The 23,360-nt window shown below is 41.8% G+C and overlaps 1 protein-coding gene across 3 annotated transcripts; it reads right to left on the reverse strand.

Moving 5' to 3' along the window:
* Positions 1 to 10,238: 10,238 nt before the first annotated feature.
* grb7 (growth factor receptor bound protein 7) lies at positions 10,239 to 23,208 on the reverse strand. 3 transcript variants are annotated; one of them, XM_084670863.1, is made up of 15 exons: positions 23,057 to 23,208; positions 21,585 to 21,756; positions 20,914 to 21,040; positions 18,997 to 19,153; positions 18,608 to 18,729; positions 17,785 to 17,856; positions 16,685 to 16,816; positions 16,306 to 16,416; positions 15,920 to 16,018; positions 15,242 to 15,325; positions 14,872 to 14,991; positions 13,036 to 13,093; positions 12,826 to 12,913; positions 12,472 to 12,565; positions 10,239 to 11,785 (listed from the first exon to the last, which is right to left on the reverse strand). In XM_084670863.1, the coding sequence occupies exons 1-15, from the start codon at positions 23,061 to 23,063 to the stop codon at positions 11,639 to 11,641; spliced, it is 1,590 nt and encodes a 529-aa protein (XP_084526989.1). In that variant the 5' UTR covers positions 23,064 to 23,208; the 3' UTR covers positions 10,239 to 11,638. The 3 variants fall into 3 exon arrangements, with proteins under 3 accessions (XP_084526989.1, XP_084526988.1, XP_084526990.1); XM_084670862.1 differs by having other exon boundaries at positions 17,785 to 17,859; XM_084670864.1 differs by lacking the exon at positions 23,057 to 23,208 and adding an exon at positions 22,006 to 22,295 and having other exon boundaries at positions 17,785 to 17,859.
* Positions 23,209 to 23,360: the final 152 nt, after the last annotated feature.

The following is a 23,360-nucleotide window of genomic DNA, read 5'->3' on the forward strand; positions in this document are numbered from 1 at the left end:
AAGGGCTGACATGAACGTTTTCTTGAGGCACATACGAGTTCTCGGGCTCTTTAAAGATGGATTCTACCACGTTGAATTGAAATGTAGACTTCATAGTGTGCACAGTGCTGGTTATATCACCGCAGGTACAAAGCTAATGATTCTGTCATATATTAAAAGCAAAATATGAAGTACACCGTGCTAATTAAAAAACCATTTTGGTGTGGTTAGTTTTTCCTTACTCTCTGAAGCTACTTGTGTAGTTAATCCAAGTAATATGCTGATTTCACTCATTTCGCCTGAGCGTTGCCTCAAAATGTGCTTTGCCTGCAAACACGATGTGCTGAGGCCTTTCGCGGCGCGGACGATTCATAACTGGCAACATTTGGCATAAATATTCAACAATGGTCATAAGTCAAATGCTACATGGAAATTGAAGTAATCTAGGCAATTAAAAAGACTGATATGCTCAGAGGAACAGGACAGCAAATGGGAAATTGATTCAGCTTAGAAGACAGTTAAACAGGAAGAGAGAGAGGGAGAGACTGGGAGATCTAGAGTCTACAGAGTGCTACAGAGTGCTACAGAGTGCTGCAGAGATGCATAAAGAATATACAGACATATTGATTGATGAGATCCAAAGACAAGGAATCCCTACAGTATGTATTATGCACTGAATTTACATACTATATCAATACAGTGCATAGGTACATAAATGTATAGATTTTAAGCAGTCTCACTTATCTGTCAATGACTGGTCAGATGCAAATAGTACATTTATTTTACTATTACTATTATCTCTCTCATTTGGTTTAAAACATGGACGGACATTTGAAATCTAAATGGTGATATGGGCCACTTTAGGCTGTTTGTTATCAGATAGATATCTCCTTTTGGTATCTCCTCAGAATCTGAGCAGAATGTCCTCTTAGCTATTTGCAGTCTAGACAGTGAGACAGTCAGGATCTGTGTGGGTCTGTCTGGATGGGTTGGGGGCCATGACTAATGTAGTAGCCAGCTGTGCCAGCTCCCCTGGGTGGCAGAGTTTCAATCAGACACTAGCTGAAGTGGACTTCCAGCCAGACTAGAAGACAAGACTTATATTACTGACCAATCCTGCTACTTTGCCTCAGTATCACTGACTAATACTCCTATACTCCTGTATCACTGACAAATACTATGCCTCTGTATCAGTGACAAAACTGGAACTCTGGTACTTTTACTCCTGTGAGAATACTGCCCCATTTAAGTGCAGTGCGATGAATTGCTCTTACATCACTAACCTGAACTCTTCAGACCTAAATCATTACATCAGTAAGTAGTGCTTACTGTATATCACATACACTATGTGAACAACTGTCTTGCCATAAATTAGAGCAATATTGAGCAACACAATGTATCACTGATATCATATCCAGTGTGTCTTTGGCCCAAATCAAGTATCCACATACTTTATATGAGCGGCAAAAAGATTGTATTTGACATAATTAAAGTAATCAAACACCATCACAAAGTACATGTCAACATTACAATGGGTCAGAAAGACATGGTACTTTAGAACCAGGATACAAGTCAGATCAAAGAAATCTCCAACAAAGCTCAGTTCCTCCGGTTCGGAGCAGCAAACCTGCTGCAGGGCTATGACTTCGTTCAAATCCATTTTCAAGGAGAGAAAGCCCTCCATCACGGGGGACTGACAAACTGCTATCAAACTGGCATCAAAGGAATCCAGAAGTCGAAGATTCTGCAAGTCCTGGATTTTTTGAAAACACGTCAGCTTCAAAAGGGCTAAATGGAGATGGAGTCAGGGCATTATTCTCCTAGGGATGAGAAGCAAACCCCGTACATCACTAAAACTGACGTGTGTACAGACAGAAGAGTCGGAAAATTACACTAAACGCTAAATATGGTGTGTGAAACCATCAGCTTTAAAATACCCCTTAGGGTTTCTCCTTTCATTTTCCTACTTTGAAACCACAAACTCTTATTTCACAAACATGAGTTAATTGCCCAAAATTAATATTGTACCCTGCTACATGACCATTTGCATCTCATCTCAATTTGTCTCCTACAGCTCCATAAATATTCATGACCCCTACCAGTTACTGAAGAGACAGAGTGGCAAAGGCTAACAGAGCCGTTTTAAGAGGCCACCGACTTGGTGGATAGTTCCCCACCGGGCAGGCATCACATGGTGGAACCACTTCAAAAGTGCCCCGTTCGATAGTGCCCCCAACTCAAGGTCAATCCAGGTGATAGCCTAACTTGCCGCATGCCACTCCACCCTTGAGGAATAGGGTAGCGCTAAAAGATTTGAGCTTCTCACTCTCCCTCCTCTCCTCTCCTCCTTCAACATCTCATTTTCTCGCTTCCGTCTCCTGGGTAATGCAAAAAAAAAGAGAAAAAGCCAGCTAATCTTGGTGCATGAAGCCTGCAAGACTATTCTGCAGCTTGCCTGCTCCTTAGCTCTCTGTTGCATTCTAATTCCGAGTGATCCATAAAGTCTTAATTAAAACAGGAATGAATGGACCATACCTGGCTATAGTCCTGTGCCGGTGGATCCTTTTGCAGAGTCTCTACATGGCGGTGTGGTGCGTGCGTGTGTATATGTGCGTGTGTGCATCTGCGAGTGTGTGGGTGAGTGTGTGTATTGAGAGCTACTGAGAAGATAGAAGGAGTGCACAGTGCAGTGCTGGAGATTGGGAGGTTGGGTTCTCTGTGTGCTGAGGCTGTGTGCCTCTCTCTCTCTTTCTCTAACTCTCTTGCTCTTTCTCCCTTCTCCCTCTGCCACCCCCCCCCCCTCTCTCTCTCTCTCTCTCTCTCTCTCTCTCTCTCTCTCTCTCTCTCTCTCTCTCTCTCTCCCTTTCTCCCTTCTCTCTCTGAGAGTATAATCCTTTCCACAGTCTACAGGGACGAGCTGCAAATGAGCCCGTCTCTTTTCTCTCTCTGTCCTCCCTCTCTCTCTCTCTCTCTTGCTGTATCTTGGCTGTGCACATGAGCCTGGAGCAGAATTATCCTTCCCCGAGCCTCCACCTTCAGTAGATAAGGGCTGGGATGCGGAAAGCTGTCTCTCTCTCCATTAACGTCTACATGGCTCTATCTCTCTTTTCTTTTGGGAGGTTTTGCTAATGCTGCCCAGTGTGCAGCTTATGATTAGACACTCTCTCTCCCTCGTGTTGTTTATACATGCATGTTTAGTTGTATTTACTTAGAGGTGTTGTAAATAATTCTCGACAATGTTCCCACACTTGTTTACGCGGTGATGCTTTATGTGTTGAGGTGCACCCCACCGCAGTCTTTCTGAAGCCCTTAATATTGATCACAGAGATGTTTCAATGCTTATATTTCCATTTGTGATGTTTGTAGAACAGACCTATGCTTAAAATGTGATTATATATTCCAATAGAGAAGACTTGTTTCTCGATGCAATAGGGTTTATTCTTTCCGTGTTCACTTACATTACAAAGCACATTTCTCAAGTTTGTGAATGTACCTTTTAATGAAATGATGAAACCAGCGGTGTGCTTATTCTTAGCCCTCGTGTGTGATACTACTGTAAACAGGCACATGTCCATGTTTGAAAACAGCCCCATGCATAGGGATGGAGCTGTAGTAGCCCATTTATTTTCCTGATTCATTGTGACAGTGAAAGGGAAAATAAACCCAGCCATTGAAGCAGCAGCAAACTGGCAGACAATACATGCATCGTGACAAACATTTAACTACATTTTGTCCAGCTAATCTACTATGCAGATAGTGTAATATGTTATTGTATATTATCCTAACTGGACAGAAACAGAAGGGAAAACATTTAGGGATCATTTAGATATGTTCTTGTTGTGGTAGGAGGAGGATAGAAGGGTGTTTTCAGCACTTGTAAATTCAGACTTCCCATGTAGGAAAATAGCTCATTACTCCAGACTTCTTTTTAGATCCAGGCGGGAACGCTTGTAGCAGAAATATGGAGGGAGAGACACACTTGTCATTCCAATGAAATCAGTTTGGAGGCTGCCAAGGCAGTCGAGGAGGGGTGGTGTGAGGGATGAGGTTCTTGCGTGTGTGTGTGTGTGTGTGTGTGTGTGTAAAAACCCAGCTAAGCGCGATGTAATCAGCAAGCACTTTCTTAATTTGCTCTTCCACTGTTCTTACTCCATCTCTAGCACACAAGCATGTTCTAGTCCTCCACCCAAGGTTTCTGTTCTTTCTGGTGGACAGATCCATCATGGAGCATTTATGTTGCCAAAGTGTTTTTTTTATGCCGCCATTACTTGATGGTATGAACATGCTCCTCCTTTTACATTATTCTCTCATCCACTTTTTCTCTCTATCTCTTTCTCTGTCCAGCTTTTTTTCTTTGCTTCTCCCTATCTCTGACTGTCATTTATAATTTGCCACTGAGAGGGACCGCGAGTGTCTAATCATTAAACGAACAGCTTGTTACACGTTGCTCACTGTAATTTAGTCATCAGCATGACTAGGGCCTTTGTTTGTCTCTGTCAGAAAAACAAACACGATGGAAGGGTCACATCTGTCACATCCAAAATGTGCTAACAGAAGCCTGAAGATGCCTGCCTGTCCTTCTCTTGTTACTTTGACAAAGTGTCACTCTTTATTTTTTACAAAAATACCCCATGACACCAGTTAGGTCTCAGTTTCCTTCTTTTTTTTTTTAAGTGTACCGTGAGTACTGGGAGTTGATTTCAGTTTGGATCAGTAGATGAGTTTTGACTCATCTAAAAAGTTAATGTTTTGGTACAAATATATATATATATATATATTATTTTTTTTACAAAACAATTATGCACCATGGACAACACTGGCCCCAGTGACCATGATGTGTTCTTGGGAGATGGAAGAATGTTTAACTTCAAAATTAACTGTAATAATAATTATACATCCTGAGACAAATATACAAAACTGTGTTTGACACTATACAGGTGACTGAATCTTCAAAGGTCATGATACATTTATTTTCTCATCTATGGGTCGGTTTTCCTGGAAATAAATATAAAAATTGTGGTGTTGTACATTGCTATCCGGTACTAAGCAAAAGGTTTGCACGAGAGTATACAATGATGTTGACAGTCATTTAGAAGTTGAGTTGAAGCATGCTGAATGCATCTGTCTTCTGACTGATGTCAGCCCGCTACCTCCAGTTACCATGAGTTGAAGTAGACTGTGAACGATACGCAGTGCACCACATCCTTTACTGGGGACAGAACTGACTCCCCACCCCCGCTATCCCTCCTCTTTTAATCCCTCCATTTCTCCTCCTGGGATAGGCATCAGCTTCCAGGGACAGCCTGACTTTCCTGAAGAGATGGATAAAAGTAGCCTAATCAAACTGAATTTGGATGCCCTTAGAGGTAATCTGTGGATTGATAGGATCTCTTCATGAGCTCTATACTAATGCCACATGGAAAGAATAGCGGACCAAAGATATCTCTATTTTTTTCTGCTTCAGGTAGTCCTGCATCTACTTGCAGTTATTTCATCAGTGTCAAATCAAATCAAATGTATTTCTATAGCCCTTTTTACACGCAATGTAACAAAGGGCTTCACATGCGCCCATAGAACTGCCCCTCAACCAACCTTAACCCTCAAGGATATAATGTCCTTTGATATAGTACCTGAGTCAGATGGGTGCATTTTTCTATAATCCAATCTCCCCAACCTCCACACCTTTCACTATGACCATTAAATTCAGTGACAGTGGTGGACTATAAACTTCATAATGTCTACGGTGGGTCTTAAAAACAGACATGTGTTTGTTAATTCTTGGAAATGAATGTGCTGCATATAGTTTGTGTAAGGCTGTCATTCATGTTTAATGCTATCAATATTCTGTTCAAATAAAGACATGCAAGTCAAGTCAACAAGCCAAGCAAATCCTTTCATTGTTCAATTAAATTATTTTTAATTAAATACAATTTAATACAACTATGCAAGTAATGTTAATGTTTTTAGCAATATAGCTATATTTATACTCAAATATGATATATATATATATATACAAACTTGAATACATACTGTTTGTGTTGGCTACAATAGCCACTTTATAGCTGGACACAGTGCTTGTAGCTCTGGGCCTGGACTGACAAGAGTGTAGATTGGGACAGAAAGTCACGTCCCCTGCTGGTACCTGGCATGAAGGAGCCCTCTCTTGTTTGTGGAATACTGCATTTCACAACCTCTCCCTCTACTCTCAAACATCTTTCACTCTCTCTCGCTCCCTCTAAATTCTGTCCCTGTCAACAAACTAAACAAAGTGACACAGAAAAAACGCACCATTTGATTCTCTTTCCTAGCTCCTAACCATTGCTATTTCTGTGTGACACATTCTTCCCTGTATCTCTTTTCTTCTCCAGTCAGCTTTGCTCTTTCGTGTATCTGCTATGTCACACTCTCCTGGGGGGTTTGACAAGCCACAGAGGTAGGTTAACTCAGCTTCAGAGTAACACAACACACGAAGAGATCAATTCCAGGCATTCAAAGAAATCAATCTCTTCATCCCTGTGCACACAGCTCATCTCATATCTCACCTCTTTAATTCTCACAGCCCACAGCTTATTCGGAAATACAAGCAAACTGAATAATATGGCAGGCAATTTAGGACAAAGTCACAGCACCAGGATAAGGAAAACTCTTAAATGCGAGAAATGCGAGCAATAGCGTTGACATTTATGTATTTGTGCAGCGTTTATGTGAAGATCTATACGTTACTTATAGTGGCAAATCTGCTTAGGTCAGCATGAAATAGGGTCGGAAAATCAATACAGTGCATATACTTTGACGGCAACCTTGAGAGTAAGCCAAAACCTTTACATGGAGTGCAGTGAAAGCTATCTAAAGTTATAGTAATGAGAGGCATAATATCTTCTTGAACATAACTGAGCATCAATCTCCCCATGTGTCCATCTTCTCTTTCTTTCTCCTCAATCACACACACACAACTTTACCTACAGTATGACAGCCAATACCTTCTTCTCTCTCTCATTGGGATTGCTGGAGACTACCCACAATCCAATGCAATATCAACAAACTCTTCCATTCAGCAGTATTTATCCAGCAGTTCTCAACCACACAATACCGTTCCGAAAATTGGATTTACTACGTCTTACTAAATACTTGCTTACTACATATATTTCAACAGTTACACTTTAGCCAGTTATACTTCATGCAAGATACCCATCAAGTACACTAAGAAATGTAAGGATGAAGTGAAACATCCAGAAATTACATCCTTACAATTCATAAAACAGGCTATGGCAAAATATAAAATCTGACTCCAAAATTGCCATCACTCAAATGTGAGTGGCGTGAGTCACAGTAAATACTTCTAGCCCCGACATTTGAGAAAAAGGCACTCAAGTTAAAAATACCTGCTACTACAGAATGGACGGAGATAGAGTTGACATGCCTGGAGATGAAGAATTGCCCATTCTGCGCCACGACACTTGTATAGAGTCCTGTGCCGTCTCCCCCGCTCTCTCTTCTTCTTACTCTCTGTTTTCTTCCCCCTTCATTGTAGTTCTTCTTCTCTTTGATCTTTTCTCCTTTGGATTTTATTCCCTTGTATTCTCTGCATCCATGCTTTTGCTGTTTATATCTTTAGCAGTGGCCATGCTGTGCATGTGTGTGTGTTGGAGCGCCTGATAGGTATTGTGTGTGTGAGTGTGTGTGTGTGTGTGTTTGTGTGTGCGTGGTGGGTGGGAGAGTGGGCGAGAGCCAGCATGCTACAACGCAGAAGAGCTCCAACCCATGTCTTTGCATGACCACTGAATAATCTCATGTTTTATTGATAGGGACCCCTCCCCATTCCACCGCTCTTAAAGGGGTAGTACCCCTCCAAGATTTGCCTTTGATCTTTGTCATGGGTTAAGGAGGACCATCTGAAGTAAGGATTTCAGTGAGCCATTTCAAAGGAAAGACTTAGAATTTTGGAAGATCAGTTGAGTTGTCACATTTTCATTTAGATACATTTTAGGTTCAAAATAAGATATACGTTAACGACAATACATTCCTGGCCTGGGAAGTGAGATGTTAGATTCGAGATTCGGGAAAAAGATCTGAGGTCTGTGTTTAATTGTTTTAGAGGGGGTGTCCCAGTGAATTCTAAAAACAAAGCAGGTCTAACATTCCATGGAGAGAATGATAGCATTTACAATTAAATGTTTTATATACAAGTACAATACAGGTAAACTGTGTGTCTGCCTGTGTAATGAATGTGTGTGTTTGATATTTGTGAGTGTTCGCGCATGTGTTTAGGAATGTGTGCCAGGCGGGGACAGACACAGTCAATCTTGGGTTACAGTGGCCAGTAACTCAATCCACAATTGAAGGCTATGAATTAATGAGAAGGAGCCAGTGTGTTTTCAGGGTCAGTTCTGGAGTGCATCATATTCTGCATGGAGCCAAATGACACAGTTCTTGCAAGCTAGAGTCCGCTGTGAGAGGAAGCATGACTCTTTCCTCTTGTTCTTACTCAAACGCAGATAGGTAATGTCTTGTAAATGCCTACAAAATCGTAGCATCATAGGTATGTATTTATACTCATTGTCTTGTTCCCTAGCTGTCCAGTGGTATTTGTTTGCCCGCTGGTTAATAAAACATGATGATAAATTAAAGATGGAGTCGCCTGGCATTATGGTGTAGATGGTCTCGTACTAGTCACCAGTGAAGAATTCAATCTCTTTGCCTCCGAGCTGTTCTCTCTTTTCCTCTTGTGGAAATTCACAAAAAAACTTTGACCTCAAGACAGAGGCAAAATAACTGGATGTTCTACTTGCTACTTTAAACACTATGTAGTTTATTTCAAATGGAAAATATAACTTTTACTTTATCATATTTTTTGTGAAATAGTTTTTTTTTTAAGAATGTAGCTGACACTATAAGCATGGGAGGTTAAAAGTATCATGCAAAGAAAGAATGTCAGAGGGAGAAATATTAGAAAGCGGAAGGAGGGAGGAGAGAGAGTGCAGAGAGGAATAGTGGGAGATGTGGAGAGCATGCTAAGTGTGAGAGAGTCGGGGCAGAGAAAGAGAGAGGGTCCTTCTGCTGATGGGTGGGAAAAAAAGACAGACGGACAGAGGAAGGGAACAATAAATACAGAGAGAGAGAGAGAGAGAGAGAGAGAGAGAGAGCGAGAGAGCGAGAGAGCGAGAGAGCGAGCGAGAGAGAGAACGAGAGCGAGAGCGAGCGAGAGAGAGAGCGAGAGAGAGAGAGAGTGAGAGAGAGACAGAGAGAGTGAGAAAGAGACAGAGAGAGTGAGAGAGAGACAGAGAGAGTGAGAGAGTGAGAGAGTGAGAGAGAGAGAGAGAGAGAGAGAGAGAGGAGATTGGGAGATAATGACAGATCCATTGCTGCTCTATGACTGTGAGAGTCTTCTCTCTGTCTGGGTAGTTGAATAATGAATCGGGTGGCTGGCAACTATAGACATATAGTAACACTAAATTCATTAGTGGGAAATAAAACAAAACACAACCCCCAAAACACTGTATACTATATGTATAATCTATACTTGCATACAATGCCTTTTGTCTTGTCCTTCGGTTAGAAAATCTACTAAGGGGAAATCAACAAATCTACAGGAGAAATAAGGATTCATATTCACACTGTGAAATGTGTAAACAATATTTCACCTCACAGCAGTTTTTCCATGCCTGTTTTCTCTTGAAGAAATGTATTTATTCAGAGGAATGATATAACGGCAAACACCAGGTGGTGATATGCAAATTAAAGCACACACAGTATCTACCATCACTACATTCTTGATTGAAAACATACAATGGACCTAGTGGAGCCCGAGTGGAACATAGGATTGGATGTCAGAGCATCCTCTCCTTTATGCCCCTTCAAACACCTGACTATTCAGGCCTTTGGAAGAAAAAAAAAAAAAAACTATTTCCATGGCAACCGGTCTTTAGAGGGTGGGCAGGTATTTGAGTGTATGTAAAAGGTAAGCCCAGGCCACTGTTGTTCAGTCTCGCATTGACTGTTCAGTAGAGCCCCCAACAGGGACAAGATATGTTGGATGTGGGAAATAACATGGACCACAAACACACGCACACACTTTTTCTCAACATACAGTAAGCAGTAAAGGACACACTGTTGGAAAATGCATCAGTGTCCTGAATTCGTGCAAACTTTAAGCTGTTCTAATGTTGTGATTTTTTGAATGCTGGTCCTATATTTTCTCAGTTGAAAACGGGTGCCTTTGTATTGTGTTCTATACAAACAGGTAATAGCGTGCAAGACTCTTTTTTTTTTATTATTATTACTATTTATTAGTTACATAAAATATAGTTTGGTAGAAGCTACTGTGCAATGACAACACAACCACATCAACTGCACAAACAATCTCACAATCTTAACCTTGGAATTCAATTGTTTGAAAAGGGGACACAAAAGGGAAATTTAACTGGCCTTGTGTATCAAATAACCCGGTATACAAGCTGAACATCTAGCAACACTTCTTGGATATATGAAGAATGAAAGCAAGTGCAAGATTCAGAGGCATACGGAAAATACATGTGAATTGTCATTTAAAAGAAGGCTGCTAATCCTTAAGCTTTACATGTGAACCCAGTGGGACACTAAGGGGTGAAGTCGAATGCTTTTCAAGCAAAGAAAAGTTGTAAGGCACCTCAATACAGGTTTTCCCTTCACCAACAATGTGCAAATATATGCAAGTTCAGAGTGTTTTGTGCTATATTGATTTATAAGGACTTTATAGGGTCCATATTTGAGAATTATATGTTCACAAAACACACACATTGAGACAAATCACCACGAATAAGCACAAAGCCCCATCTCTCAGAACACACAGAAGACTGACTGTAGACATTTTAATGTCCTTTAACAACTCAGCTCCAGCAGGTTTCTGTTACTTAGTGGTCGAAGAGACAATCACGTAGATTTATTACTGAATTGATGAAATATTCACCATTATTTTGTACTTCTAAATAACCATCTTTTTTCTCTCACTGTAGACCTTCTGTCAAAGTAATATTTGTACTATTCGGTGTTAAACACTGCCCTCTAGAGGCCAAATGTTCCACAGTCCACTCAGGTTATTGTGCTAAATCGAAGGACTACATCACAATGCAGTATATCAGGACAACAAAGCTAGCTGTGTCAGCAAGTGCAAGCAAAATTGCCTAATTATACAGTCATCACAAGAAATATAACTCATTTATTAAAGTGTAAAACTAGGAGATATCTTCAAAAAAAACAATATGGCCATAAAACTGAAAATACATCAAAATAAGCTACAGCTGGTGGGTAGAAGATGGCTGGGGGTGTACTCTGTATAATCTGCATTTCAACTAAGAATAAAAGGAATGACAGTCACCTGACAATTTGACCTGAAAAGGAATAGTTGAATTCTGTTACAATGATTATTAACAGAATAAAACTGGATAATTTAAACATCATCAAAAAGGATCCTTTTAAAGCACAAAGGGAGGGTTTAGGGTCAGACTTCATTCACCAGAAAACACACAGTTGTCAGACTTAAAACCATCTTGGCTACCACAGTGGGTTTTTTTATGTGTCGTCAGTCTCTAGGCTGCCGCACCATTGGTCAGTCAGAAGTACCTATGGTCCTACACAATCTCCCTTAACCCAAAACAGGGTTACCCAAGGATAGCAGCAGGGGTCAGAGAGCTACACAGACACAGGGATGTTTGAGGCAAACAGGGAGACTGCCTTTGTTGATCTGGTGGAACTCAACCAATTGGAGTAGGTCGATGAAGAGCGTTTCTCCGTCGTTCATGGTGTAGTAATTCCTACCTCCCTCATTACACTGTTTGGGGGGGGGGGGGGGGTGCCAGAAAACCTCTATGTTAGTCCTCGTACAGTTCAAAAACAGTGTTTACCCGTGGATAATTGTAATAAATTCAATACAATTGAAATACAAACTAAAAATACTCATAAAAAAATAAAAATTAAAAAAAAGATAAGAACTTGCAAACTCTTGATCTGATCAAATGATAACCGTGGAGAAATGGGATCAGTGAAGTCTAGACAGGAACTATGAAGCTCCTTAACTACTCAATTATTTATTATTATAATTATAACTTATTATTATTGGGTTCTCTCATAAAATACCCAGAATTTTTTTATGGTGTGATGGTGTATTATGATCCAAGTAAAATAAAAATAAAATTACTTAAATGTAAAATTATAAAATGATCCTATATTTATAATACAAATGAATATGAATATAATTTTACTATTTAGCAGTATTTTTTGCAACTGAAGACAGATGGATTGGATTGAATATCCGTATATTTTTATTGTTTGCACCTTCCGGCAACAGTAAATTCCGTGTTTGTGTAAACCTACATGGCGAATAAAACCAAATTCAGATTCTTCAGATTCTGAGATGAGTCAGTACTTCAAATGGTGAATTGAGAAAGTGATGTCTTTTGAGAAACCAAAACCAAAAACAGATAGGAGACCAAGAAGGAGAGGGATGAAAATACTCACAGGAATGATGAGGTAGTGTTTGGTCTTCAGCTGGTGACACAGTGAGAGGACGAAACACTGGGCATGCTGCTGGCTTTCACGGATGAGGAACATCCTACACACGTGTACACATACGCATCCACAAACGCACCAAAACCACAAACACACAAAGAAATAGCTGTGAATACTTGCCATTGTTTTCCACACAAATGATTGGGTCTAGCCAACCAGCCAGGTTGGAAAGGCAGCTAGAAGCAACCAATATACACTTCAAATTGATAAAAAAAGAAAAGAGCAACAAAAACAAACAAAAACACACTTAAGCAAAAGTCAGAGGAAGGAGTGTATGGGGGGGGGGGGTAAGGATGCACTCACCCATCCACATGTCCCTGTTCCTCTATCAGCTTTTCAGCCTCTTTCCTGGATACACCACCATGGAACCAAGGCTGGGTCCTGTGGATGGCTGACATCCACACAGTCAAAGAGAGAGAGAGAGAGAGAGAAAGAGAAAGCTGCTGAGGACCTTACTCATTACATGAAGGTCCACAAAGCCTTAGAGTGGGTTCATGTTGGTCTCTGACTTACAGGAGGGGCGTGATCCTGGGCTGGGGTTGGGAAGGCTGCACCTCAAGGCCTCTCTTCTCTACCACAGAGCAAAGAGAAAAGGATCTAATTGAACTGCATTACACAATTAGAATGCACAGTAACACTAATTGTAGCATCCCCAGAGTGACAAAGCCCATGTCGCCTCACGGCTTCCCGTTTCCTACTCCCCCACTCCGCTGACAAGCCACACGGCTGTGACTCAGATAGTCAGCACGGAGCTGACCATCAAAGGAGGGGACTCCTCCAGCCTGAGAGGAGGGGACTCCTCCAGCCTGAGAGGCGGAGACTCTCCAGCCTGAGAGGAGGGGACTCCTCCAGCCTGAGAGGCGGAGGGGACTCCTCCAGCCTGAGAGGCGGAGGAGACTCCTCCAGCCTGAGAGGCGGAGGGGACTCCTCCAGCCTGAGAGGCGGAGGGGACTCCTCCAGCCTGAGAGGCGGAGGGGACTCCTCCAGCCTGAGAGGCGGAGGGGACTCCTCCAGCCTGAGAGGCGGAGGGGACTCCTCCAGCCTGAGAGGCGGAGGGGACTCCTCCAGCCTGAGAGGCGGAGGGGACTCCTCCAGCCTGAGAGGCGGAGGGGACTCCTCCAGCCTGAGAGGCGGCGGGGACTCCTCCAGCCTGAGAGGCGGCGGGGACTCCTCCAGCCTGAGAGGCGGAGGGGACTCCTCCAGCCTGAGCGGCGGAGGGGACTCCTCCAGCCTGAGAGGCGGAGGGGACTCCTCCAGCCTGAGAGGCGGAGGGGACTCCTCCAGCCTGAGAGGCGGAGGGGACTCCTCCAGCCTGAGAGACGGAGGGGACTCCTCCAGCCTGAGAGACGGAGGGGACTCCTCCAGCCTGAGAGGCGGAGGGGACTCCTCCAGCCTGAGAGGCGGAGGGGACTCCTCCAGCCTGAGAGGCGGAGGGGACTCCTCCAGCCTGAGAGGCGGAGGGGACTCCTCCAGCCTGAGAGGAGGGGGGACTCCTCCAGCCTGAGAGGAGACTCCTCCAGCCAAAGAGGAGGTGGGGGAGTCCTCCAGCCTGAGATGAGGGGACTCCTCCAGCCAGGTGGGATCAGGTCTCTGGCACCAACATCACTGTCCTATGACTTGATGTGTTGCGTTTAGTGCCACATAAACCGGACAGGCTTAAGTGGGTTGAGCACGGCCCCCCTGATGAGAAGCCCTGAGAGAAAGAAGACTTGTTTTTTTTTCAGTTTAAACATTTGGGGGGAGGGGACCCCGATGGGTCACTGGGCAGAACAAGTACCATATGGGCTGAAGCCTTACCGCAGGGGAGCCATGTTCAAGTCCAGTCATTTCCTGCATGTCATCCCCTCTTTCCCTACCTTTCCTGTCTACCTCTAACTGTCTCTATCCAGTAAGGCAGTAAAATGCCCAAAATATGCATTACATTTTTTTTTTGACTGCCTACTCAATTGTCAGTGCTTTTTACAGTCTTTTTGTGTCGCTGACTCATCTCGTTTGCATCTCTACCCTGTGACTCTCAGTGATTGCCACAAGGTATGTATTTATACACCCTAACACCCATCTAACCTAAATTAAATCATATCTCCACCCGAGACAGATGCTGCACTGAAAAACACCACAGAGACCTATCTGGAAATCTCCTAACTGGCATTTTCTTGTTCCTGAGGCTGTTTACACAACTCTCCTCTCTATCCTCCCTTCAGTTCTATCTTCATTACCCCTTAGTATTTTGCTCTAAAATACATTGTCTTGCCTTTTCATCTAGTTTCATTTCATTTAATCACCAGAAACCCTCTTTATCTCTGTTTATTCCTTTTTCTGACCCCCTTATCTCTCCCCCTCCATCCTCACCCTCCAGGCCTGCCCCTCCTCTCTCTCTGCACTCTGGGCCTCTCTGGGGTTCTGGATCACCCGACCTCCGGCCTTCCCTGAGAAGTCCATGGCCACAAGGCTGTCCTCTGACTCACTTTGCTGACCAGCGCATGCACGCACGCACACACACACACACACACACACACACAGGGAAGATCAATGTTAGCCCAGTGATATAATACAATGTAATGCATGTGATGCTCACAAACGTCAGACAATTCAAGCAATTCTTGAATTGAACAGGAGGATTAAACATGAAGCAAACGCCACACACAGCAATACATAAATGTAAACATGTGGGCAGCTGTTGACTACACAGGATATTAGTCCTGCCGTGTTCTTAGCTGACCTTGGTGTCTGTACACAAGGTTCCCTCTACACACTGTGGTGTCGATTGGGACAGCTGGAAGTTGTACTGAAGCTGACTCCCATACTGTCAAAGAAGATAGAAATGTAACTATTTAAAAAGGTACAATAGGCACGATTGTTTCAGTTAAACAGTTTGGACCCTGTAAACATGTTGTGTAAGCAAACAAGGCCCTCAGACTTGTTTAGTAACACTGACAGTTGAGTGTTAACAGAATGTCAATTGCTAATTTTGGAACAGCCCGCTCCTTTTCAGCAAATTATGTTCCAGAAATCCTGTTCCAGCCAATTGGCTTTAGCAAGGAGAGCATTCCTCTTTGGCTTATATTGTGAAAACACTGTCAATCACACTCAAGTTGAAGGAAAGCGTGGAAGTTGATGCAATTTCTCATTTTGAGAAATGGCTCAAAATGAGCTGATCATTTATACGGCTTATTTTACTTTTATTATTTTAAATAAAAGTTCAAGTGAGTTTATTTTACTCCTAATTGTTTTATATTACCTATTGCAGTTTAAGTTACAGTACGCTAACTTCATACACATCTTAAGTTCTGAGGTCTAAATGTCACGTATGAAGCATTGGTGTTGTGACCATATTTTGAACAGTTGGACAAGAGCAGTACCTCAAGTGGAGGGATGTTTATGTCAAGTCTCTTCTCACCTTGAACAGTCTGAAAGCTGAGATCCAACAGGTGCGGGTTTGTTCATTCTCTGCACACAGAAGCGTTATGTTCTGAGCACGAAATCCATCTTTACAAGGCTACAGACATGGATACACACACACACAAACACGTCACATGAACTCTTTGGGCCTCTGGGTATTTTATTTAAAAATCTGATATATCTTTCACCCCAAGAGGGAAAATGTAACGCTGGAGTTAAGAACAGAAACAGCTTGACACATAACATTGTTCAAATACTGTTAACACAAACAATGCATGTACAGGGAGCAAATGTCATGGACAGGCAGAAACCATTCTCAGCTCAAATACTTATTTGAACATTTAGAAACATTAGCCAGGGTAAGGTAACATGTTAAACTCTTACCTTGACACAGAATGTGAAGTCAACAGGGGCTCCGTAGAGTTTGCGGCTATTGGTGACTGTGTAGACATTTAAGTCCTTCAACTCATCTATACACTGAAGGTGGCGAGGTTCCTGCAGAAATACAGACAGACACATATGCGTGACATCGGAGAGATGAAAAACCAAGCACACCAGCAGACAGTACATAGCCTCCTGGACATTCTCCAGCGCTATCCCTTGATGTTTCAAAAAACCTGGACGACTTTATGCTTCCATGAAGATTCCCCTTTTGACATTATTGCAACATCATCAAAGGCAGTTGCAACAGCACAGAAACAACCCGATTGCCCAAACTTCCTTTGTTTTCTGTCTCAGCGCTTTTGACCTTTGACCTGCTGACCTTGGAGGAGCCCTTGATGGAGAAGTAGAGGCCTGAGCGTCTGAGGAAGAAGAAGACCTTCTTCCAGGTCTTGCGGCTGCGCTCCTTCATTTGCAGGAAGCCCTGGATCTCTGGACACGCTCCAGACATGTTCTGGGGAAAGGAAAGAGGTTAGCAAAAAATTTTACAACAGAGCAGTATGTTCAATCCACAATTTCGGGTAGTTTTTGTCTCGGTGTTATTAGTATCCAAGAGGAAAGAGTATACTTATGTCTTCATGTGATGTTCTTACCTTGCTTTTATAATCTTAACTGTAGCACTTTGAGATTTGATGCAAACGTTAAGTGCATTACAAATACAATCTATTGTTATTATTATTATTATTATTATTAAATGCTAGTTTTTTTCTTCCGTTATAAGCTCATTAAGCTTTTTTATGGTTCATGTTGTTTTAATGTGTAACTTGTATAACTGCATGCTCTTATGGGTTTTCCCTTTGGCACTTTTCACAATGTATGCTTCATGTCTTGGCTGCTTGCAATGTTTGGGACTACCTCGTTGTTATGATCAGTGACCCATGCTCTTTTGTAAAGCTCTCTCTTGGAAGTCGCTTTGGATAAAAGCGTCTGCTAAATGCATAAATGTAAATGTAAGCTTTCATTATATTTATATTTTTATATTTATCTGAAAGAGTACATAAAATGTACAGATATTGTATATTCACATCCTTATTGAAAACGTTAATATACAGTACGTATGTTGGCACTTTAAGTATTTTTTGTTTGTTTGGGTTAGTACAACATTTCAAACTCAGACTTAACACACATTAATAACATTTTAAATTACAGCAGGATTGGGAAATGTATTTTTCAAGTTACACTTTTTTTTTTTTTTTTTTTTTCATGTACAAAGATCTTAAAATAGGAAATATTAAAATACATTGCACTAAGCTAGACAGCATGTCTGAAAAGGGGAATCTTAAAGTATTTTGTTTCATTCTGTCCATTGCACAGCCTGTCATAGTGATTTACGTCAAGTTGACGCAGAGCTAAATTTGAATAACAGCCTTCACAGTGAGGATTGGAGGCTGAATATGCCGGCCTCCATTTTTATTGGCTCACCTGAATAAGCTCTGATGATGTCATGCCCTTGGTGACATCAGCGCTGTCAGAGATCATGTTCTTAGGAAAGAACTGCTGTAAGTGGAGCCAGTAGTTAACAAACATACATTTGTGAGGCCTAAAATGCTGGCATCCGAGTGCTTTTATTCCATTCATTTTAGAATTTTTTAGATGACATTAATGATTTAGTAAACCAGTTTCTGTGTGTTAGGGTGTTTCTGGAATGAAACAGTTTCAATTCTAGCAATATTGTTAAATGTTTCTTCATGGTAGTTGTGGATTACAACATGTGGTGGTAAGCCATTATTCAAACCAAAGCAAACGTTTACCTGGATATAACATTTACTAATACTGTAAATGCAGCTCAATCAACAAGTTAAAATGCATGTGAACACAGAACAGACAAAGATCTGAATATACACTGTGTGAGTATACTGTATATGGGTTTGTCTGTGGGTAGGTGTCATCAGCCCTGTCAATGGCAGCATGAGCAACATGATGAATGTGACGAGAACAAGATCTTAACACTGATGTGGGACTCAATCAGGAAGTGTCATTCAAAAAGTGCCACTCCCACACTACTGTCAAAATCCATGGAATACAGCCAAAAGCAGTGACAGATTCATTTTTTTCCTCAGACATGATTTCAGTCCAAAATGTTAGGAGATTACCTGTGTTTAGAATAGACAGAAATTAATGCATGTGTTATGTATGGAGTAGAAGGACATTTGGTCTCTTTGTTGGTCGCAAATCCACAAAAAGAAACACAGCCAGACATTGTAAAATGCCAGTATCAAGACCAGAAATTCAGGGGTTTCCGTACCATAGGTTTCCTGAAGAATTCATATTTGGCATAGTTTTTGCGGAAGACAAGTTTGGTGTCGCCCTCTGGGTGCCACCGGGCCTGCACTTCTGGCACCACCTCATGGTCCTCCAGACATCGCTCTGGGAGTTGCACAGGGGCAAATAACTCTTTCAAAAACATTTAGGGTTGGACAGAAATCTGTGTCAATCCCTGTCTTACACACCCGACATAAGACTTAGTAACACAAATGATGATTTAAAAAAGGGGTCATATTTCATGCTCTTTGCAGTTCAAGTATTACACTGATATAGGGGCACATTCATGAGTATAAGGGCCCATGAGACAAGCATCATCTAAAGTGCCTGTTTGTTAAACTATGCTGTACAGCACTAACATACTGATCTTACCCAGACCCAGGGCTTGGTGCAGCTCAATGAGAGCCCAGTTCTTCTGGTCCGAGCAGTGAGTTGTCTGGACTAATATGTCACACACCTCCCTGGCTGTAGCCCCCGCAGAGACCCATAGACACCTGCTGTGACTGTCCTCTCCAAACACCTTAACGAGCTGGAAGCACATGAAAAAAAAGAGAGATAAGGAAAAAGAAACTCAGGGGAGGCGTTACAGAAAGCGATAAGGCATGCGATAAATATGATGAAACTTAACCCCTAACTGAGTCACACAAGGACTCAAACACAAAAAACATGCCATCCTCATCGACAATTCCCAGTTGTACACAGGTGTAATGAGAGAGTACGTGGACAATGGGTAGTTATAGCAAGAGAATAAAGCAGCCTCAAAGCCTGGTTCATCCACAATACAACTTATCAAAGGCACAAAATTGGGGTCTGCCATGAACCAGTCAACAGTTTTCAAACTGTCAGAAAAGATCAGCCTAAAGTCTCTAAAGTCTGACACTGGAACCTCCCCTTAAACTTGTTCACTATCCTAGTTTTGCTCTACAGGACTATCTCTTTGTGGGTGCCTGTCATTCATTGCTTCATACTTCCTCTTTCATAATCCACATCCAAGGTTAATCAGGTTCAACAAATCATGAATTAATTCAGACTTGAATGGTTATTTGATTTGTTTGCCTACTTATTAATAAATGTATTATTTTATCAATTTGAATCCACTAACAGAAACAACAAAAAAACATTGAAATGCAAGATGTTCTCCATCTCATTGTCCAAGAGCTACCTATCTAACTTAAAGGGAGGTTGAGGAGAAATATAGAGAGAGAATGATACCTTATTGTCCATTATACTACATTTCAGCCACTTCTCTCCATTTTCTTATATGATTATCTCTCCCCCCCACCCTCCACACACACACACCCACCCCCCGTGTGTGTCACCAACTGTGTGTCACCAACTGTGTGTTTGAAGCCAACTTTGGGTTATCCTAGGGCGAACAAGGAACGGTTGACACAACTCACACACACTGACGCAGCGTCTGGTTTCTCGGCCAACCCCTCACTCACGCAGACACAAACCTGTACGACCTGAAATCTGTCATCAACAAGAACAGACTTGTTCCACAACAAGGTGACGGCGAGAACAATTATGGGTATGTATTTGGGAGCCTTGTGGGGGACATGGAAGGAACATTACTTTAGCTGGAAATTCTCGTTTCATTATTCTTCAAATTTGTTCATTCAGAATTTTTTTCTTTCACAAAAAACAGCTGCTAACCTTAGCTTTGCTGTTTGTTTTCCGTCATGTTTTAATGAAAACCCGGATTACCAACCCTACTGAAAAGTATGCAATATTAAGTATGATATTCTACATTACCTCATGGCACTACACATGCTTTAGCAATGATGGCAAAGCAGTGCAATGTCAAGGTGTCCCTGTTCATACAGGCCCAAAGAATACATAACCCTGTGCTGTGCAGTGGAAGGACATGAGGGGTGCGGTGCGGTGTTCCCTGGAGTGTCTATGGCATTGTAATAGTACGTCTGACGTTAATTACAGACAAGCAGCACCCGGGGCATCTGCCAATCACGTTCACCCAGAATGAGCACACAGCACTGAGTCTATCATCCAATACACCCTAATCTTTAATCTCTGCCAATCAATTTGAAGTGCAGGTTCATTGTGTATACCCTATACTTTTTCAGTGGACGTTTAAGGATTGGTTATAGTGAAACAGTCATTCACACCTCTGCAAATCGTAACTTATATCACACTGTTGTAAGTGGTTTGTCAGTTGTATTAAATAGGCTAGCTCTAGATCTGGGAGATACATCAACAATTGATGGCATTTTTCAAACATCTGATGTTGGTGAGCATTGGCTGAAGATTGTTTCCAGACAAAAAACGTACATGAGTGTTACTTGATTGAGGTGAGTGTGAACCAATCAGGACAGGGGACTGAGAAGGGCTGCAGAGCTCTGGAAAAGGATTTGGTATGGATGGGACTGAGGATGACAATGGCCTAGACCCTTTTGTTCTGAAAGAAAAAAACGGTTGAAAACAGAAAGACAAGAATTCAAAAACATTGTATTTTTTAAATGCATACAATTCTCTGACAATATTTTAACATTTTCTAACATTCAAATACATCAAAATGATATTTTAATCAGTGACAAAGTCAGCTTCTTGACAATATTTGTGATTCTGTGTTTTTTTCTTGACTGTTGATTCCATTATCAGAGTATGAGTCAACTGAGTAGTGTCAATGAGTCAATTCCATACCACATGCTTGAGTTTATTCAGTAATGCTGATAATGTTTGCATGCATGTCTATCGGGTTTGGCTTTAGTGACAAATTTGAATATAGAACAAAATTAAATATACTTTGAAAATGTTTTTGTATCATTATTTTAAATTATGTTTAATAGCAACATTTTATTTCCATCTGATTCAGAAACACACAGACCAAGGAAACCATAGAGACCAGCAGATTGGATTGGGTCACATTATTTCTCTACTTTTGAACAAGACAACATCTAAACAGTTGTGTGAGTGTTTGTAGGTCTGTGTGTTAGTGGTACCTGCTTTTAGTGATAATGAGGGGCTGGGAACGTTGAACAGGTGGAGGTCGGGGTACCAGAGGAGCCAGAGTAAGGGTAGAACTGCCCAGAAGCTGTTCCTCTCCATGGTCCTGCTTCCTCTCTGAGCACTCGAAGACCTCTGTCCATGGCCCTTCAATCTCCATCACATGACCTGAATGGGTTAGAAGAATGCATTCACACAGACACACACCCACTCAGTGAGTGAGGGGGCACATAATCTAGCAATGTACAACATTCACATAATTTACTTTAGGCGCAGATTGTTATCAAATGTGATTCATACACAACAACAAGCAGTATTTTCACAAAACTCACGCAAACTTTCACAGGATTATTTAAACTGTGATTGAGCGGTTGAGTGTGCATGTGTATGAGTGCACGCGTGTCCATATGTACACACTTGGTAGAAGTAGACAATGGCAGCTTCCCTTTGACTCCTGTTGCTATGCAGAAACTGAATAGAAAGCATGTATTGGATGAGGAAGAATGCAGCCAAACTGCGGTTTCGAAAGGGACAAATTGCCTGGATCGGGCCAGGCAGGCAATCCTGGGTAGGGTGAAGTGTAGTAATTAGCCATGTTTCTACATACCAAACAGTGGTGGGTGGCAGGGCCTTTTACTGAAAGTGCGTACAGCACGCTTCACAAAGGCCTTTTGTGTGGCAGCTCGCCACTGTATCGGGTTAGGCTTGCTGCTCCTTATTTATAAGACAAATGAGTGTGTGGTTTGGCGTGGTGTGTTTCGGTTAACGTGTCCTCAGCCAAAAGCACAATTGAGGTTCATCAGATCAATACCAGTGCTATGAGAGTATGAGAAATGCCTAAAGTATGAGAGTATGAGAAATGCCGAAAAAACGTTAGATAATAAACATGTAGTCAATATAATTCTTTGTATATGTTTGAGTTTTTTAAATTTTATTTTCAACTCAAGGGTTTAGTAATTCCTTTGGATATTAGTCGTCGTCTTAGCTTCAGGCAAATAATAATGAGGTCATACTGTTCTACAGAAGGCGCACACCCTGCCAATTCTATAGGGTTCAACAGTTCAGCTGAAAAGGAGACCTGACAATAAACACGGTGTATGTTGACTTTGTACCACGCATTAGTTACTGAAACACAAATGAGACATCTGTCATGTTGACCAACAAAATCAGCCACATACGAATAAACACCTTTTAAATCGTTGCTTTTGATAGGCTATAGTCACCCACAACATTTCTAACTAACAACGAGACTTAAATCTGTAATGCGCTTAATATAAAGCTCAGCTGGTTGTCTTGAAAAGATTCACACAACAGGTCACAATAATTGACCTTTTAAAAAAATAAATAAAGGATTGCCGTAATTCACCTGTGGAGTAAGCAACAATGGGTTCAGTATCGCTCACACACCTTGCTCTCCGTGTTGTTGCACGTCGCCAAAAAATATATAGGCTATAGAAAGAAAACTTACCCTTCATTCAGGCTGTTTAGTAGGCTATCAACTGACGGTCATGTTGAAATCAATTTGATAGATGTACGGTAAAAAACGATTACTCTATCTCTAGAAGGAATCCTATATCTGAAAATAGCCGTGAGGACCCGCTGCTTTCTTAACAGTCAACTCTGTCCCATACCTGACTCCAGAGGGAGGAGCATAGTTGTTCCAGCTGTACAGCGGAAGGTGCGCCTTTCTCACTTACCAGCACGACGTCTTGGGATAGAACTGAACAGGTGCAGTCCTACGAAATAAATTAGCACACAATATGCCTAAACCA

This window comes from Hypomesus nipponensis, chromosome 13, assembly GCF_054491055.1.
Source record: "Hypomesus nipponensis isolate SF chromosome 13, ASM5449105v1, whole genome shotgun sequence".
NCBI classification, from domain to species: Eukaryota; Metazoa; Chordata; class Actinopteri; order Osmeriformes; family Osmeridae; genus Hypomesus; species Hypomesus nipponensis.

What these genes read in the sequence shown, in the direction of transcription:
- grb7 (XM_084670862.1), bottom strand. An exon ending in CCATCAAGGGCTCCTCCAAG is followed by an intron (nt 16,417 to 16,684) that starts GTCAGCAGGTCA and finishes GTATTTCTGCAG; the next exon opens with GAACCTCGCCACCTTCAGTG. An exon ending in AACACTACCTCATCATTCCT is followed by an intron (nt 11,786 to 12,471) that starts GTGAGTATTTTC and finishes CCCCCCAAACAG; the next exon opens with TGTAATGAGGGAGGTAGGAA.